The sequence below is a fragment of the Antechinus flavipes genome, chromosome 4 (genome assembly GCF_016432865.1).
Source record: "Antechinus flavipes isolate AdamAnt ecotype Samford, QLD, Australia chromosome 4, AdamAnt_v2, whole genome shotgun sequence".
Classification (NCBI taxonomy): Eukaryota; Metazoa; Chordata; class Mammalia; order Dasyuromorphia; family Dasyuridae; genus Antechinus; species Antechinus flavipes.
The window spans coordinates 375,887,188-375,908,250 of NC_067401.1; the positions used below are offsets into that span (position 1 = coordinate 375,887,188).

At 35.8% G+C, this 21,063-nt stretch overlaps 1 protein-coding gene across 2 annotated transcripts in view; it reads left to right on the forward strand.

The window, feature by feature from the left end:
• Positions 1 to 21,063, forward strand: part of KCNH1 (potassium voltage-gated channel subfamily H member 1) — a 507,978-nt gene that overhangs the window by 50,104 nt on the left and 436,811 nt on the right. For both annotated transcript variants that reach the window (XM_051998447.1, XM_051998446.1), the window contains exon 5: positions 7,782 to 7,900. In XM_051998447.1, the coding sequence (XP_051854407.1) occupies positions 7,782 to 7,900 (119 nt within the window). The remainder of the gene's footprint in view (positions 1 to 7,781; positions 7,901 to 21,063) is intronic.

Sequence of the window (21,063 nt, forward strand, 5' to 3'; positions counted from 1 at the left end):
TGAACAGGTCAGTCTTTAAGAGTTCTTCTAGCTCTAAATCTATGAGCTTATTATCTTATGATGTGATCTCCAGCAAGTTCTTTCCCCTTTCCCCATTTCTTGGCAAAGAAAAAGTTGAACTTGCTGATCTCTGTTCTCTTATAGGGATATAAATCCACAATTCTAAACATGCACTTCACATTTTAAAGCTAACTACATTTAGTAACATCTTTCTATTTTTTCCCCTTCAAATATGATTATGCCATGTAACCAATTTTGACAATATGTGAATATCTAATTTTCTATGACAACAAAACAGTTTAGATGTCCTGATGAGACAATAACAATAGTATGGATATCCTTGTCATAAAGATGTGTGAAGAAAAAGCCTATTTTCCTTGGCATCTAGCAGTCTTTATTTGATTCTGATGTACCTGACAGAATAGATAAATCAAGATTACATAATAAAGCTCACTCAGGTCAGTGCTTCAGGAATCAAATGCATCATTTCCTTTTAATGAGTTTTAGTGGTGAACTCCCTTGCAATAGGGACCATGAATAAATCAAAAGGATTCTGGTGAGGATTGATTAAAGAGAGCTAATTGTATATTTGTATGTAAGCATTTATCCTATTCCCTTTTCTTTCTGAAACTAGGAGCTATTTTATCTCTTTGTTAGAGAAATAGGAAAACTTCAATTCTTGATTTGTTTAAATTCAGAAAATTACTATCCATAATAGTAGGAACAAGATTAGTATAGCTCATTTAATGTCTCTTCAAAGACTGTCCATTATAAGTAATGTGGCAATCTACCAGTCTTATTTTACTTAGGTAATTTGTTGTTGTTTTGAAGCTGAGGTTCCCTGTTTTATCTAGGCTGGAAGTGCAGCAGTCATTTGCCAACCCAATCCCACTGCTTATCGGCACAGACACTTTGAACTGATCCATTTCCCACCTCCACTGGGCAGTCTGGGAATGTATCAAAATGGTGTTAGACTTAATGTGAACATCACTGAAAACATAGAATTCTGGAGCTTATCTGATACACCCATTTTCCTGATAGCAGGAATCACAGGCACCACTCTGACAGGTGGAAGTTTGGTTTGACTCTGCTATAAAACACCATAGAACGTTTCAACTATGAAGAGTGATTACTATTATACAAATTACAGTTTTATCAACATCCTTAAGCACTAAGTAGGTCAATGAAAAAAAGTTACCCTCAATGCCTTGAATGTACTCCTGAGAGGCACTGGGGTATGGTGGATAGAGATTGAGAGAAGATAGGAGTTTGCTCACTTCATTGCTCATTCTCTGTGTGATCTTGGATGAGAAATTAATCACCTCTCAGCCTTAGTTTCCCTATTTAAAAAACAGGATTAGATCAGATGATCTCTAAGGTCTTTTCCACCTTCAGCTTTCTATAATGCGTTTTTCTTTTTGCCTTGACTTTGTTTCTTCTGTGTCTTGAAGATGGAGCCCAGGGCTTATTTCAGCACCTTGGTCAGCATTAATAGCCACTTTGATATAGCATTTACAATTCATTATAGTAGTTTTGGTTGGTCTCTCTCTCTCTCTCTCTCTCTCTCTCTCTCTCTCTACATACACACACACACACATATATACAAACACACACACATATATTTCTTCTTTCCCTCTTTTCAATTAAATTTACCTAAGGTTTTCCTAGGTCTGATTTATACAATTTGATATTAAAATTTAGCTTATATTCCCTGAGTATATATCTTGACAATAAAGGTGGCTTAGAAATGTCACAACATAAAATTTGAAAAATGGACAATCTATTGAGAGATGACTGAGAACTAACTATAGTTAGATCTCAAGCAAGTAATATGCTTTTGGGAAAGTCTTTTAATTGCTTTAGGTTCTTTTTCTTTAAAACAGAGGTATTACTGCTAGTATTAAATTAAATCACATGATTACTGTGAGAAAGATACTTTGTAAATAAAAAGCATCATAACTATTTTTCTGGAGTCTATTCACCTGTTTTTTTAATAGCCTCTTGTATTTCTTCTATTTCTCCTTTATGATATATAGTAAAATCCTATTATAACCCTAGTTTGTGTTATATATGGATACATCTCCCCTCCTATTACTTAATGTTTCATGATTCCATACATAAATCTTGATTTCTCTTCTTCCTCTTCATAATTTCTTTGCTGCACATATTTTGGGATATTTTATTGCTTACCAGCATCTTCTGACAGAGATCATGAGTAATCAGGGAGAGAAGGCAAAATTTAAGTCAGTTTTGCTACTTTTCTTTCTTCTTTTTTAAAATTGTTGGAAAGAGAGTAGGTTGAAATTTAACTAAAATGAGAAACTGTACTGGTTTTCAATTGTCTCTACTCTCTTCATTCCCTATTATTATGGATAATTGAGAGTAGGCTGCTGGAATTTTCTCTCTGTCCTCATTCCTTCTTCTGAGTCAGTTTTAGTAGGGAGTCCTGTGGCTGTGAGAGCAGGAGAATAGACTGCTGGGCTTGGAATCTTCTCTGCAAATTGCTTACTGTGGAATGAGTCACCATTCTCTTGTTTTCTACCTCACCTCACTAAATAACCTCATTTTAGAGGAGCAAATTTACTTTCAAAGAGCTATCTCTTATCCAACTTCTGAGCCAGACTTCAGCTAAGTGCAGAAGACCATGGCAATATGAAACTACAGCCAAGATTTTGAAGGACAAAGAGTTAGGAAAGAAAGGCAGGGGGGAGTGCTCTAAGACCATTTCAACTTACTCCTCTTATCCTTACATTTTCACATGGGCCTTTTCATGAAATACTATTGGGGAAGAGACAGAGTAGTTAAAATTATTCTGCTTTTTTTTTCTTGCTTTATCCTAAAATATGAATGGTATTTCCCAAAAAGGAATTCATAGGATTATCTGTTCACATAGAAGGTAATGCAGGAGAGAAGATGAAGAATTTATCAATCCCTGAAGCTCTGTTACTGTAGGAGCAATCCTAATTTTGTTATGTGTGAGAACAATTTGCATTTTAGTAGTTAAAAGCAGAAGGCTTAAGGGAGAGAAATAAACACCCACTACTATCTGCAGCTTACATTTATAAGTCCGCCTTTTCTTTATCAAAATGTCTTGTTATGCAGTCTAAGGAAAGTTAAGTTGCCCATGGGCCCTAGGATCTGATTTTCTAAATGGACCTGTGGGAAGCAGATGTTTTGAGCTCAGAATAAGGTTTCTATTCACTTTATCTCTCCTAAGCAGGATGCATGTTTACAAAATGTCTCATATCTCCACAAGATCACATTGTCTATTCTATCTATGAATGGGAGTAACTCAGTTTGACATCAGAAGAATGTGATTTCCCATTTCTCCCAGAACTACTTCAGTATCCCCAAAGGTCCTATGAAGTAGAAATGGTACAAAGCTGCATTGGCTAGAGCAAAACCTTGTCAGATTTATCCAAGTTTAAACTAACATATTGTGTGAAGCCCCATATCAGAAGGAGAAAGTGAGAAAAGCTACTAACCATTAATCTGGATCATGTAACTGATAGCTATTGCATTGGTCAGGTAATCAAGAGGCATCAGCCAATCAATCAACAAGCATTTATAAAATACTTACTATGTTCTTGTTACATGTTAGATGTTAAATATACAAATAAAAAGAATGAAACAGTCCTACTCTCATGGATCTTACATTTCAACTGGAGAAGCTACAAGTATAACTCTAAGTATGTAGAGAATTAATTCAAAGAGATTTTATGCTGAAACACAATGTTGACGATGTAATAGGTTTAACTAAGAAAAATTAAGAAATGCTTGTTAATTGACATGGAGATCAGAAGATGCTTTTTTGTTAAAAATGTGGAAAGAACATTAGATTTCGAGTCGGAAGACAAAAGTTTAACTGTTTCCTAGATAGTTAACTATGAAGCAAGATAGAAATTATTTCTCAGGTCCCTTCCCCCTCTAAATCTGTAGTTCTATAGATATTGGAAAGAACATGAAACACTACCCATTATTGGCCATCCTTTTCCTTGTTTTCTTCCTTTTTTATTTCCCCCTTTCCTTCTTGTCTCTCTTGTTCCATTTCTCCCCTACTCTACTTCTTTCCCTTCTATTTTCTTCTTTCTGTGCCAAAATCCTCTGCTTCTTCCAGTGTGATTCTGGACAAATAATTTACTTCTGTGGGCCCCAGTTCCATCAACGTTAAGATGAGGAGTTTAGGCAAGATGGCCCACAAGGTAATTTTTAACTCCAAGGACTGTGATTCTTTGATTCCCATCTCTACTCCCTGTGCCTCAGGAAAACTGTCATAGGATACCTGGCTTTCTTTGATTAATATTTTTTTGAGCTTGCTATTTAATCTAGGTTTTTCCTAGGTCAACTCTGCCAAGAATATGTTCCCTAGAAGTTATGTAGTGAAGGAGCACTGACTACTATAGCCATTTCATTATTCCTTTCCCTGGACAAGCAGAGATCCTAGAAAAAGGCATAACCTAGAGAACAAGATGGCATAGGTGATAGTGACTCAGAATCTCTCATCTATCCTTTGTTCCTAAAATATGCATTACTTTCTCCAAAGGGAGAGTGCTAGATTTGGAATGTGAGTTCAAATATATCTTTGCTTTTTAATTTGATTTGATTTTTTTGGGGGTGTTTTGGTTTGATTCTTTTTCCTTATTGAAAGATTAAAATTATTTTTACCCAGTGTATGTTAGTTTTTTTCCAGACTCATTTGAGAAGATTCTGTTTATACAAAATATTATAAAATTAAAACTAGACAGCATTTGTATTTCAATACAAAATTTTCAAACCCAACTATAATAGTTTACTGAATGTGGTTATTTCTCTACCACTAAATGTCAGGGAAAAACAAACAGACAAAAAACATGTAACCAACAGTTGAACCAGACAGTTCATGCCTTTACCAACTTATAAAAGAAAACCCCAATTACAGCTAAGGCAGAGATAAAATTCAGCAGTATTATTTCCCAATACTCAATCATTAAATATTTTATATACATTTTATGTTATAAAGAGACATTTATTTTATTTCATGTCTCATTCTAAACATCTTTTTCTTCTGAATTTCTTCTTGCTTCTGCTTTGGAGTCAGAATCCTCAAAGGCTAGCTTATTCAGTCGTTCAAGGCCTTTATGACATTGCTCAGTTTATTTTTCTATTGTATCTGTCATATTCTGTACATATTCTGATGTTTCTGCCAGCTTCTATATTCTCTTATTTTTGGTTGGTAATTTCTTTATTTTTTGTACAACTTTAACAATTCTAGGGTTTTTTGGGTTTTCTTACAGTATTTCTTAAAGAACTTTCTTCATTTTTCTCATGCTACTGTCCAGTACTGAGAAGGATTACTATATATAATGTTAGTTGAATTATTTAACTTTTTTGGCCCCAGTTTCCTTATCCATGAAATGAGATGGCTTAGGTTAGATGACTTCATAAGTCCTATTTATTTCTATATTTATGTTCAATGACTTCACATTTTCATGTGCTCTACTCTGCTTTCCTATTTTTTTTGTTTTATTTTGTTTTATTCAACCCTTACAGGGAAGAGTTGGATTCTGGGAGAGCTAAAGCTTTGAAATGGTGAGCATATTATCATAGGATCATAGATTTTGGGCAAAAATGGACCTTAGTCAATAAACATTTGTTAAACACCTACTATATGTCAGATCCTTCTATCTATCTATATACATCCAAGATAAATTGATGCTAATTAACCAAAGGAAAGCACTAATATTAATGGGTCAAAAAGGCAAGATAATATAATTTTCCATGTTTAAAAGGTACATTAATAAAAATACTATTCCGTGTTTTACCATAGGCAAGTACCTATTTTGACTGTAATTATTTCTGGTTTCTATACAGATGGGTACACATGTACTCCCTTGTGTTTGAGTACACATGCAAACATACATAGATTTATTTTCAAATCCCTTAGGATATTTTTAGTGTCTAATTTCAGCTTTATATTCTAGAGCTAAGGAGCAGCATGGCTGAAGACCAGCAGGAGCCTAAAAAAATTGATTTTCTTTAAATTCTGATCCATTCCTGAAAACAGATTGAATCGAGCACTTTCATAAATGGTCCATTGGCCCATTCAAAAAGAGACCAGGAAAGTACCATACAGGGCTTGCTCTTGTTCTCTTCCATAAACTTTAATAATCATCTCACAGCTGGAGACTCATGTGATGCTTTTCAAGCAGACCCCTAAGCAGTATCATTTCTCTGCTTAATGGAATCAGGAAGCTCAGAGAGCTCTAGCTTTTTCATTAAAGCCCAAAATGTTTAGAATAATAAGACCCTCCAAAATCTGATTTTCTCTTCTTGCTGTGTTTACAAAAACCCAAGACACAAAACACCCCCAAATCATAAACATTGAGATCACAATACTGAAGGGCACTTTTAAAGACCATTTTTCTGCTTGATTTCAATTGGGTATGTCTTTATTGGAAGTTGAAGATTAGACCAAATGATCTCTCAGGGTTCTGAGACCTGACCATTTAGGGAATTCCTATTATGTAATACCTGCTGCCTTCTATCATACTTATACAATCATTCAGTAAACAATTATTGTGTACCCATTGCGTTTTCAGCATCTTGGGAGGAAGGAAATGATGAAGAGATATTATGATGTCATAGCTGAGAATCAAGAGATCTGCTTTCCAGTACTAGTTCTGGCACTTACTAATAGGCTCCCAGAGTTGGGAAAAACTTGAGAGATCTATTAGTCCAACTTGTCCTGAGCACAAAGCATCTTTATCATCCCTAGTGTGTGGTTGTTCTACTATTGCTCAGAGACCTCAGAGGTGCTCAGAGATGAAAAACTCTACTTCCAAAGGCAGTCCATTCTATATCCTGACACTTCTAGTTCTTAATTGCCTCTATAGCTTCTACTAATGTTTCTAGCCTTTTGGGGAAAAGCAAAATAGCTCCTCCATGAGATTTTAGTCAGATCAATTAACTCTAATTCTCAGTTTTTCTAGAGAGATTTCAGAGGCAGGGGGACCCATATTTTTTGTTTACTTAGGGAACTGGTGGAAATCAGCAAATTCTAAATAGTATAACCTTTTGATGGCTCCTTTTCTATTCAGTGTAGCTCAAACTGGGGAACCATCTTGGTCACCCCAAGGGCCTTAGAACTAGGAAGTTAGGTCATTAATCTTGGGTTTCCAGAACTACTACCAACTAAAATGAATTCCGGGGGAACCTTATTAGATAGTCTAAGTTTGGACCAGCTTGAGACATATAATGAGTCAACTATCCTCTTAGAGTCAGTATTGGGAAAAAATTCTTCTCTGGGAATCAGTTTATTATCACCTCTGACTGTTACTTGCTCCATGTTTTTAGTGGAAAAGTACTTATATGCTATCAACTGTGTGTTTTATTTTCCTCATCTGTAAAATGGAAACATGTAACCTAATTATGGAATAATGAGATGGCTGATATGAAGGTATCAGAAGTATGTACTTTAAAGTTTTTAAGTTGCTTTACATGTTATTTCATTTGATCCTTACAGCATCCCTGGGAAGCAGTTGCCATCAAAGCATAATAGCTAAGTGTGATGTAGCAAAAAAATAGTAACGTTTCTTAAATCTTTTTGGGATATGAGTGTGAATTCATCTATGTGTGGGAAGTGCTATGTAAATGATGGGAACGCAATATATGAGAATGTAGAAAATTAATGGATAAAGTTGGGGGATGGATATACATTTCTAGAAATAGCCATGAGAAGGCTTTATTATCTATATTCTTACTGCAGGTAGCAGAATGTATCTCTCCTCTCTTATTTCCTGTAGGTTGGGGAAAATTTGCTCGGCTAACCAGAGCCCTGACAAGCAGCAGAGGGGTCCTGCAGCAGCTGGCTCCCAGTGTGCAGAAGGGTGAAAATGTTCACAAGCATTCCCGCCTGGCTGAGGTAAGGGTAAAGGGAGGTAGCCCTGGATCCTGCAACACAGGATAGACTCCTCCCTGGATCGTAGTTTCCTTGTCTGTAAAGTGAGAATGTCAGATCATTTATATCTTATGGGAGTTTAGTTATTAAAACACTTTGGAGGGGAAACAAAATAGTCACTCCACAAATGCAAGACATTTTATTACTATTGCTATTTAATTGCCTCAAGAAACTGCGATTCAATGGTGTTAGTACATCCTTCACTGAGTCTGTTCCTAGTGCAAGACTCTCTTCTCTCTAGCTGCACCTTATTTCATGATCTTTATGGGTTGTTGTGGCTGTAAATGTTTATCTTTCTGTGGCCTTCTTGCTATGAGCTCCTCTTGAACTGAGCTGTATGCTGTACCTAAAGTCATAAATGACCCTTTTAGCCCCAGACCTCCCCTGGAATATTTTCCAGCTTGGTTGAATAGCCAAAATGTGTGCTACCTGGCATAGCCTTTGAGAGCCAGCCTCACCTCCATGTCAGGAGCAGATACCAAAGGAGGCCTTCAGTTAGGAATTTTTATTGGCTAAGCAATTAGTGAGTAAGGCTCTGAGAAATGAAGCTGGAATCCTGGTCATACTTCACTTACATATTGACTGTACTAGGCAAAATGCTTAATCTCTCATTTCCCTGGGCAATTTTATAGGACTATGAGTTTTGAAGCAGGTAGAAATCTGCATTCATGGAGTGGGATTTCCTATATCAGTGAAATTCAATATCCATCCTATTCTATAGAATCAATAATATAGTGGATCAGTGCTTTAGTTCCCTCCCTCCCTCCTTTCCTTCCTCCCTTTCTCCCTTTCCTCTTCCCTCCTTCTTCCCTTCATTTCTTCTTCTCTCTCCTCCCTTTCTCCCTCCTTTGTCCCTCTCTTTCTTCCTTCCTTTCTTCCCTTTCTCCTTCCCTCCCTTCTTCCCTTCCTTCCTTCTCTCCCTTCCTTTCTTCTTTCTCCACCCTAGTCTCTGTTCATTTGTGTGTTTGTCTCTCTTTTCCCTCCTTAATGCCTTTCATGTTTACTGAACAGTTTTATGGCAATATTTTTAAACATCACCAAAACAACCCATGTGAACATAGTACTCCTTTATGTCAAGGTCTAATCATTAAATTTCCAATTAGAATTTAATTGGGGTAAAACTATACATCATATTCTAGAGAAAGCAAATATATACTTATTGATTTGAATTGGAATAAATCCCAAGACTCTTCTGGTATGGAAGTGAAAATCTCCCTTCCACTATCTCTCTGTGGGAGGAAAACAGAATCTCAAGCTGGTTCTGGGAGGAAGCATGAAGAAGGCCTACTGAATTCAGTGGCAGAATCCTATATCATTTCTCCATCTCAGACTGTGCCAGTTGGCTTGTCCCCATTCTGTGAACCTCCCTATTCCTGAGTAGCCAATACAAAAGGAAAATCACTGTTAGCAGCCTGCTAATTCTCCTGAGCTGTGGATGCTCTGGTTTGGAGGGGTTGAGGAAATTCAAATGCATAGTTAGAAGATGAAAAGCTACTGGTTGACAGCAACATTATTTTTTGTCATAGTGTAGGTTTTAGCTCCTGATGAACATGGCATTTAAGTCAACCTTTTAAATACAAGTCCCCAAAATATATTATCCCATACCAAATGTCTTACTGGCCTCCCTCAGATAGGAACACAAGAAACATCAGCAATTTCTTTTCCCCTTCCTTACTTTGTCTGGAATAGGTCATTACTCTTCCTCCATTGACAGAGTATGTTAGAGGCTTGTTTGAGTGAGGGCAGCATCAGGGGTTGGATTTTTGGAAGCTTGTTGATTTCACAAAGAGAAAATCAATTCCTTGATCACATATTCCACCTGGACCTCTGGTAACCTGTGTCACAGGGTTGTAGTTGCATGTCACAGCAAGGATTAGAGGTTGAGTGTGGGTAGTTCAATGAAAGCCTGTGTTTTCTACTAGAATAAAATACTCGATGTACTTGTGGTTAAGGCCGCTCAATTTCTGATGATGATGGGTCTCTTTATATTTGACATATCTGAGGAAATATGGAAAAAACTCAGAAGATGTTATCAAGGTGGTGATTATTATTGACTTCATACACACTGCCAAACCCTTCCACATGGTCATTTCTGTGCCCAAGACCGCAGGTAGCTTCTAGCCCACCCTGTAATACAAAAAATCCCCAGCAACACATATCAGCCTGGAGAACCCAGATGTGCAGGAAAAGCCATCCAGGAGAAGTGTCTTCTCTTATTGTTCAGTTCTGCCTTTTGGCCAACAGCTTCTTTCTCCTTTCAAAAAGATCAGCTTTCCAACAGCAGCAATAGAATGGGCCAGCTTGATGAAAATGAATCTAAAAGTTATGCTTCTCTGTTTTTATCTAATAGCTTCAGTCTGTCTGAGAGTAGGAGAGAAGCTGCTGATTCTTGGGTTATTGCCTGAAGCTTCTGTTTACTATTCTCACAGCTCAGCTATCCTGGCTTCCTTATTGTAGCAAAACATATCCAACTGATGGTGGATCAGGAGTAACACTTTTATAGACAAAAGGACAAGCATATGTGTTGATTTCCAAGGCTAATTTATATCTCATCTCTAAGGAAGCTCTTTTATCTCCTTAGGAATGATAAAGAAGCATCAGGATTAATTTGTTTTAGATTACAAACTCCATGAAGGCAAAGGCAGTGTTTCATTTAGTTTGCATTTCTTCCAGAACTTAACACAATATTTTTCACTGGCTTGTTTAATAACTACCAACCCATTCTAATAGTTGCAGTAGTTTTTGTTTCTCTTATACAGTGTTATGCTGGTAAGTCAGCATTCTCTTTGCTTAGCTTTCTTTTGCTATTATCAAGGTCACCAACTGTGGGAAATATTGAAGGGAAGTATAGCCCCCTTCATTGTTAGGGAAAAGGATCATGTCCTCTACTTTCTTTCTGTCTTACAGTACCTTTTCTCCCAGTCTCATTAATTCATCCGAAGAAGACCATCTACATTTCTTTCATTTCAGAGATATAAGGTTTGTTTTCAAAGGCTAAAAAATCATCAGAACAAGCTATTCATTCAATTGTATTACCTTGAAAAATGGTCTCTGGTACTTTTTGCACGTATTTGTCATTCCTCTTTTCCTCATCTCCCATGGAGAGTGAGTAACTAGCAGGCAGGAGAGAATTTTTCATCCTGATGGGCAGCATTTTAATGCATGTTTTAGCCATCTTGTTTCTTCCTTTACTGCTCTTGCTGATGTTGGAATTATCTAGCCTTGTGCTGAGCTAATAACACTTCAGAGGAAGGAGAGGGAAAGGAGTCATATTTTTCTTCTGTATTTTCTGTCTTTCAGTTGGTCTTCCTATGAGGAACCTGGGTCATAAGAAAGACTTGAAATGAAAGAAACAAGGAAATTGAATCAATTATGTATCTAAAAAGCATGTCAGAGGGGTTACCCTTTTGAGAAGAAATGGGGTATTACTCAGGCTCACTGTCTAGTTCCATATTTTCTATCTCACTTAAAGACTAGTTATAAGGAATGTCGGGTCAGTATCAGAATATGCCCTTTATGCATGTGAAATTAATAAGGCTGCATGGTTTATTTTTGGTCCTTTAAGTCCATTTTAATATGAAACTCTTTTTAAGGCACCAGTTCATGGTATCAAGTTATCTGTAGGGTATATCAGATAGAGTCTTTTTGTGATGGGATTTATAATTTTGTATGTCATGTATGTGGCATATTCCAAAACTTACCATAACCAAGTGTGAAGGTATATACAAAATGAACAGATGATAAATATTAAAATGTTGAATAAATTTGTATTTTGTACATGATGGGATGCTCCACATTACAATGACTTCAGTTTAAATCTGTGTCATTGGGATTAATATTCAGTACTCTCCCTTACCAGTCTCCCCAAATAGAGTATTAACTCCTTGAAAACAAGGCTTCTGTCCTATTTTCATAGCTCTAGGGTATAGTATAATGATTGGTTTCTAAGATGTACTTAACTAGTCAAGACAGGGATGGGATAGGTGAAAGGTAATTGGATTTTGGAGTCGAATTTGGAGTGGAAAAGATCTGGGTTCTCATATTGACTATGCTACTAATCAGATGTGTAACCTTAATTTAGCTTTTCTGCCTCAGTTTATTCATCTGGAAAATGGGGTATATAATATCTTAAAACCTCTCTCATAGAGTTGTTGGAAAAATCAATCAACTAATATATATGTATTTTATAGCATTATAAGAAATGCTGAATCACTGTTTTCAAAATTGAATTTCATTCACTAAGTTCCTACAGAGATTGCAAGCTGACTTGACCCATTGCTTTGAAAGAGAGAGTTGTTTTGGTCTTTGCTATTTCTGTTATTAATACCTGAATTATGAACTCTCTGTAGGTTCATTGGGGAGACACTACATCTTCTGCCTTAGCAGCAGGTAGCAGTTAAAATGAGTTAATCCCATTTTTTCTTATATTACAGTACTTAGTACCTAAGGTATCTTGCTCACAGCATGTGATACCTTCATCAAATAAACCTGTTATGAGTATAATTGACCCTTGATTTCCTTTCCATTTTAATAGGGAGGTGTTCTATTAACTTTCATAGAAGTTAAGTTTCTAAGAAATCTATTCCTAGATAAATGAGCTGAATCACAGAGCTTTGGCATCATTACCAAGTCATTTCTAACTATTTCTCATGATCTTGGGTCATAGGGAAGCCTGCAGATTATCCTCTAATTCCTATCTTAACTGCCAATTTCTATTTCCTTTCTCAATCAACTTTCAGTAGAAGAATGAAAAAATCATAGCAGGGGGAGAGAGGAGACCACCCTAAAATATGGGTTATTTAGTATACTTAGAAATAAACAATAACATATCACAAAAGTACAGTGTTTTGTTTTGTAAGGGAAGATTATAGCCCCAAACTACATTTTATGTGTTTCTCACAGCTTTCCTCACAAACTTCTGTTAGCATCCAGTTCTGTTGTATGATTTGTCCTTGAGTTTAGATGTATAGCACCCTTATGGGAGATGGATGTTAAGTCTCCTCAAGCACTTGTTCCAGACAGACAACTTGGGTTTTCACTAAGTCAAGGTGCAAAGCTTAGAAACACAAAGACTCCTCAGAACTACACTTGAGAAAGGGGAGAAAAAATGCATATATTAGTTGCCAGAGGGATGGATGAATAATGGACTTGTAATGGACCTGAAAAATCAGGCCTTCCAGTGATCCATAGTTGGCTAGTGCAGGACAAATGGGATGACAGCCCCTAGTAAGGTCTCACTGAAGTGGGAGATGTAAGATTGTTATTTATTTGTGTGTTTATATGAAGAATGACACCAGCCTGGAATTGATGGGATGATGAAAACATCAGGGAGCTTTCTGAGCTTGTTACTTGTTACTTCTACTTTCAGTGCCCAAAAGAAGAAAGGAGGTTCTCTTGGGATGATGGTGTATTTCCCTAATACTTATTCAATACGATTCTTCTAATAGTAGACTCTCCCATCTCAGACAATCATTTGGGTTACATGAGATGCTTTTGGTATAGCGTAAGGCAAAGGTATCAGATTCCTGGCCCAAACTCCTGAAATGCCTTGAACAGGATTGAAAATGTAGTTGTGAAGCATTTAACAAATTAATAAAAAGCACAATAAAATTTAGATAACATTATATTTAAATTCCAAGTCTATGTGTAGCCTACAAGCATCTTTTTGTATGTGATAGTCACTTCTGTTTCCATTTGAATTTGACATTACTGCTATAATGGATCTCAGAACTGCCAACTATATACTGATCCCCAAATTTCAGTTCTACAAGGGAATTCATCTTAAAGTAGTTTAGTATATGTTTTGATCTCAGTTCTCACCCTCTCTCAGCTTTCTCCTTAGGGCAGCTAAACTCTATCAGCTTGCAGTTCTTGAAGAAAGCAATGTCTTTTCTGACAATAGGTTTATTTGTTGAAGGTACCATATGCTGTGAATAAGATACTTTGGTGCTAACTGCTGCAATATAAAGAAAATTGGATTTGTGTGTTTTAACTGCGTCTTACTGCTAAAGAAGAAGCAATGGTTTCCTCTTTAAGGAATCTACCACCTAAATAAATATCTATAATCTCGGTATTTATAACAGTAACAATATGGTCAACACAAGTCTCCTTTTCTAAGTCATATGTCAACCCATTTCATAGTTTCTGTTGAATTATAGACATTTCAATTGGGATGAATGATCATACAGTAACATTTTATTTCTAACCTTTTTTTCTGGAAGATTCAAGCAGTTAGAACATACGGTCTGACTTCTGTTCTTTACTCCAAACTACATTTGAACTGAACAGTTAACAGATCTCCTTCCTTCCTTTATACTAGGAAATGTTAGAGGAAGAGATTGTAGACAATTCAATTGAAAAAAAGTACCATCTTCATATGATCTCCAAGTTTATGTTAAAAACTGTTCTCCTTGATTCCAACTTCTCATAATTCAAGCTTGTTACTGGACTTATATCAGTTTTTATATTCAGAATTTAAACTAATCTTCCTCTTAAAGCCATCTCTTATAATAATATCACTTCATATTTGTATAGAGCTTTACCACTTTCAAAGCATTTTTGCCCTTATTATATTATTTTGCCCCACAATTTAAAAAGTAAGCAGGGTAGTATATGAAGATAAATATTATTGTTATAAAAATGATGAAAAAGGCCTGGAAAGATTCACATAAACTGATGCTGAGTAAAACAAGCAGAATCAGGAATACATTGTACATAATAACAGCAGGAATGTTCAATGATCAATTGTGAAAGACTTGGTTCTTCTCAGTAGTTCAGTGATCCAAAGCAATCTTAACAGACTTTGGACAGAAAATGCCATCTGCATCTAGAGAAAGAATTAAAGAGACTGAATGTAAATCAACACATGCTATGTTCACTTCTTTTTTTCTGTTTTTAATTTTTAAAAATCTCTCCCATGGTTTTTCTCTTTTGTTCTGATTTTTCTCTCCCAACACGATTCATAAAGTAATGTATATTAAAAATAAATAAATTCACTAGAAAAAAAGTAGGCAGGGTAGATACTTCTAGACTGGAAAATTGAGACTCTAGGGATCCAATGCCTTGTTCACACAGCTCGAATAAGGGCAGAGGTAGGATTAGGAAAAAAAAAATCCTACTCTTTATTCAATGTTCTTTATAATTTATTACACTTTCATGCCTATTCTACCTGATTCATATATGTGTGAATTCTTAGGAAATTATCAAAACCTGGTTCAGTTGGATTAATGGGAACTCAGTCTAGAAGTTACAAAAACTGGATTTCTGGTCTCAGCTCTGCCTGTGACTCACTGGGTGTGACTCAGGATGATACTTCAGTTCCTTGGGCTACTGGGCTCTATTTCCCTGTTTGAAAAAAAAAATTCCCCTTTCAAGATTATTTCAAGGATAAAAAAATAGAAATGAGAGGGTTAAGGAAGTAAAAATGCTATTGAGAAGTAGGGAATTAGTTATGCTGATTCTTCTCATTTGCACCCAGAGATCTCTCCCTTACCTAATTCTTTAATGACTTGAAAAGTGAGCTAGCATAGTTTATGGAACACTCATTGTAGGGAGACCTCCACACTGGGATCTGGGGAAGTAGAGAAAAGAAGAAAGTTTTCAGCTCTGGGGAGCTCCTAGACTAATGTGGCACAGGGGGGAGTACAGGACCTTTCTCTGGCACCTGGGTTACGGTTTTTTTTTTTAATTTAAATTTTATTTTATTTAATAATAACTTTGTATTGACAGAATCCATGCCAGGATAATTTTTTACAACATTATCCCTTGCATTCGCTTATGTTTCGTTTTTTTCCCCTCCCTCCCTCCACTCCACCCCCCCCAAATGGCAAGCAGTCCTATATATGTTAAATATTTTGCAGTATATCCTAGATACAATACATATTTGCAGAATCGAACAGTTCTCCTGTTGCACAGGGAGAATTGGATTCAGAAGGTAAAAATAACTCGGGAAGAAAATCAAAAATGCAAATAGTTCACATTCGTTTCTGGGTTACGTATTTCTTAGGAAACCCCCCATTCTAATCCAAAAAACCAAATAAATTTACAGGAGTTGACAAATAGAAGCTTTTGAAGGAGGCATTGAAGTACAGGTCAAAGTAAATTATTCTTTTTGAACAGATGGTCTAGGAGACTATTTGAATCTATAGCTTCTCTGAAATAGATTTTTTTTTTTTTGTCCAGCCATTTTTAGTCATGTCTAACTCTTTGTGACCTCTTTTGGGATTTTCTTAGCAAAAATACTAGAATAGGTTGCCATTTCCTTCTCCAGCCCATTTTTCAGACAAGGAATAGGGCAAAGGTCACATAACTAGTAACTGTTTGAAGCCAGATTTGAATTTATAGAGTCTTCTTAATTACAAGCAAAATGTTCTGTTCACTGCACCACCTAGCTGGCCATCCTGAAAAAGAATTTAGCAAGAATTTGAAGCCCCATAATGGCTGGCTAAGGGCTGGTATTAGGCAGCACTAAGAATCTTATCTTAAAGATGATAATGCACTCAGGTGGTATGACACTGTGGGGTGGTTACCCACAATGGTTCTCCTTAGCTTTTCCTTCATACTAAATCATACTTGGTGCATTTCCTCTGAATGGAGTGCAGAAGGAAGGCACGTCAGGAATGTTTTCAACTGAATTGAACCATAAACCATTTTATTACTTTAATCCTTTTCTTCAAAAAAGATAGTTGTGGGATCTGAGGGTAATGATTAGTGAATGATGCAAAATTTGTACGTTTGCCTGGAATTTAGGAGCAGTGATTTCCCACTGGGAAGTTTCACTTATAAATAGACAACTCAGTAGAATTTCTCTTTGTTCCCTTCTGTTTTTCCTGCAAAGTTCAAATATGGATTAGAGTAAAAATGAAATGCTTTAAACTCTGAACTTTTTGCTTCGATCTTTCAGAAAAAATAAAAATAAAACAAACAAAAAAAGCAAGGGGAGGAAGGGAGAATATTGTTATGTAATCGTCTCACCCCAAAGTTCATATTTTAAAGTCTCTCTTCATGATATTGACATTATAATGCTTATAAATAAATAAATAAATAAATAAATAAAAGACCTGGTTCCAGAAATGGGAAATGTAGCAATTCCTAAGAGAAACCCTCAACAGTCCTCTTTGAGCTAGAAACCCAGAAAGCCTCTTTTGAAAACAAATTTGAATGAATTGATATTTAGGAGATGTGTGAAGATATTGTTGACTCAGACTTACACAGAAATAAATTCACTTATATACATATACACATACACATATTTTCAAAATGTTTTCTCCTAAAGATTTGTTTTTAGGAACCAAGAAACCTTGGGTGGTTTTTGTTTCTATTTAGCCAGGTGGGTAGAGAACTGCTCTTTTTGGACCCCTTTAAGTTCTTTTTGAATGGTCTTGCTACTGAGGCCTCATTTTGTTCAAAATAAAAACAAACTGAAATTTAAAAAAGCAAACAAACATTTTAAGTTTTCAAATCCCTTTTCCTTCCTATATGAAGTTTTTATTTCTGATCTGCAAAATACATGCAAGGGTAATATAAGCATGCTTTTTTTTTTTTAAAAGCTCTACCTTTACAATTTTTTACAATGGTTTCAGAATTATAGAATTTAAAATTTTCTGGGACCTTCATTTAACAGATGAGGAAATTAAAATCCCAAAGTGAAATGATGTTCAAAACAGAATAAGAATGGGGCAGGTAGGTGGCACAGTGGATAGAGTACCAGCCCTGAAGTCAGGAGGACCTGATTTAAAATCTGGCCTCAGCCACTTAACACTTCTTAGCTGTGTAACCCCAATTGCCTCAAGAAAAAAAGTACTGGAAAGAAAGAATAAGAATTAAAATTTAGGTCCTATGATTCAATAAACTTCAGTAACTCCCTATAACCCCTAGGATCAAATACAAAATTCTCTATTTGATGTTCAAAGTCTTCCACATTCTGCCACTTCCACCCTCTCCAGTTTTTTCATACCTTACACTCCCCTCTCCCTTGTTATTCTTCAATCCAGTGTCAGTGACTTTGTTGTTCTTTGAACAAAACACTGCTTATACTAACTTCTAATTGTTATGAGTTCAAATGTTGGAGTTCTTGTTCTTCTCAAAACACAGCCGGTTTAGCTTAGGGCCCTCCGAATATCTCCAAATCCAATGGTTCTGTCCTTCAGCCTCTGCCTCTGCTTTCTTCAGCCTCCAACCAACATAGAGATGGAATGTCTCTCTTGTCTCCTTCTGGGGAGCCCAGCCACCAACTACAGTGGTGTGAGATGAAGATGAATCTGGTTGTCCACTAAACTCTCCACTCGTAGCTTTATCCTCTGAAAACTCTTCGTCTGCCACCAGCCAGCCAAGAGGAAAAATGTATTCTGGAATGGCTGTCTCACCTTATATGTGAATCTTTTGAGAGAATGGGATTATGGGTTTTCTCCCATAGTGCTCTCTGGCCCAAAGAGCTTTAAGGGAGGTGTGAACTCCCTTGAAGTTAGAAAGTTTACTTTGTGAAGCTGGCATACTTGTGAACTCCAATGAGTAAAGTTGTGAACACAAGCCTTGTATTAATTAGTTCTACTTAGTACCTTGTTTCAGGTTCTAGCCAAAATCTTCTTGTAAGATTAGATCAACTCTAATTAGTTAGCAGTTAGTAAGGATTCCAACATCTAATGTTTTCATTGACTGTCCCCCATGGTTGATTCTCTTATCTTTGCCTCCTGGCTTCCTTAGCTTCCTTGAAGTCCTACCTTAAGTCCCACCTTCTAAAGTCCCCATTTATTCTAGGTGGCTTCCCTCTGATGGTTATTTCCAATTTATCCTATATATTTTGTTTGTATGTTGTCTTCCACATTAAATTTGTTTTTATTATTGTTCATCTTCCTTTTCAAAAGCACCAATGACATCATGAAGGTGTTGACTTATTTGGGAGTTGAATTTAAGTGAGGTGGAATTATTCAAAGTTGTCAGTCTCACTTTCTCCTTCAGAGTCATCCCAGTCTAGTGGTAGGACAAAAGTCAAGACAACTGAAAGTAATCTGGATGTATTAGACTGTGATTCTTTGAAAACAGATACTGTCTTTTATTTGTCTTTGTATCTCCAGCTCTTAGCACAATGTGTGGGTAACTCAAAATTCTGTGCTATGACTCTCCTTGTGACATAGCATTATTTTATTTGTTAATTTAAAATTTTATTGATATTTTTGTTTTTACATCATCTACATATATGTATATATTATAGAGACAATGTATATATAACAGAGAAACAGATATAGAGAGAATGCATCATTCTCTAATACCAAAGTCATCTCTTTATAACAACAAAATAATGAAAAAAAGCATGTCAGAAAAACAAAAACAAAACAACAACAAAAAACCTGTCAATAAATTATGCAGTTTTCCACACCTATAATTCCACTATTTTTGTGAAGAGGTATATTTTCTTATCTTTTCTTCAGGGATCAAGCTTGATTTTTATAATGACACATACCCCAGTTTTTGTTCTTTCCATTTATATTGTTATAGAGAGTGTACATATTATTTTTGTGACTTTGCTTATTTTCACTTTGTCATTTTATATAGTTCTTCCAATGCTTCTCTGGTTTTTCAGATTTATTGTTTTTTAGATAATATGGTTATACACTATTAGAACTTGGTACTACAACTTGTTTTCTCATGCATCAATAGATGGACATTTTCTTTGGTCCCAGCTCATTTGGTTCCAATACAAAAAGTGCTGTTAAAAATATTTCACTGTAATATAGATCTTTCTGTCTTTGGCTTTCTTGGAATATATGCCTAGCAGTGGCATTTTTGGATCAAATTGTGGGAATTTTAATCACTTTCTTTTTAAAGCATAATTCCCAATTGCTTTCCAGAAAGAGTGGTCGGATTCACAACTTCTATTTTCTTCTCTCTTAAAGTCAGAGTACATCTTTCTTTCTGATAGCCCAGGACCCAAGAGCTGTTACATAAATGAACTTTACTTATTATTTTTTGGTGAGGCCCTAAAAATGAAATCACTAAAACCAGATACACATTAAAGTAAGGCAATTTGTGCTGAGATATGTGGTTCAGTATCTTAGACCCATACCTTCAGAAAATTGCTGTTGGCACTTTGTTTTTTACATTGAGACTATTAGTAGGTAGTTTAAAAAAAAACCTAAATTGACTTTCCATCAAGCAATAGCTTTTTTCATCATCTATCTGTTTGCAATTATAGTTCAGTAGTACACTCATAGCATATTATAGTTATCAAGTACTTTTTCACATTTTATTTAATCCTTAGAACAATATTAAAGATAGTTAGCATTTCCCCTTTTATTTACCATGCTGTCTCTCATTTATTAACTAAATAAGCATGGTCCAGTGAAAAAATACTATATTGGTTGTTAGTTCTTTCCTTAGCTGTCATGAGCTATTTGACTTTAGATAAAGAAGTTTTTTCTAGGACTCACTTTCCTTACTAGTAAAAATGAGGGGTGAGAGATTAGGTGACCCTTTAGATAATTTTTTTTCAAAGAAAAAGACACTATTCAATTAAACAATCAATTATTAATCCTGTTAGAAACAGGAGATACAAAGACAAAAAAATCCCAATGAAATTTATGTTCTGTTGGATGGAGGTGTGAGAAAATGAACTACAAATTATATATTGAGAATGTGTCATAAGACATACTGGATACAAGCCTTTGGACTTGAGTCTTTTTGGTCTTAGAGAAGGGGAAAGAATTGCATTGGCATTCATCCTTATGATGATGGGTCTTTGACTTGGCCTTCTCTTTAGCCTTTTGGAGAGTTATTAAACAGATTAAAGGAGATCTTTCTACTTTCTCTATTGTTGGGTAATGACTAGTAGTGTTGTGGAGTAGTAGAGCAATCCTACTTAATGCAATATCCATTTGAACTGGGGTTTCCAGTCCAGGAATTGAGAAAGAGAGGCTTTGTGACACAAGGGAGAAAAAACATTCACTCAGAAATTTAGAAAGAATTGTCAGAAGCAAAGTAGTTTGACCTGCAAAGGCAGGAACAGACCCTGAAGGAGCAATTTCTTCCTTGGCATGGATTTTAGGTTCATCTGTGTATCCTTTTCACCTCTGACTAGTGAAAGTTTTGGTAAATCACAGGCTTAGGGCTCTTTTGGCTTGATTTAGCTTTTC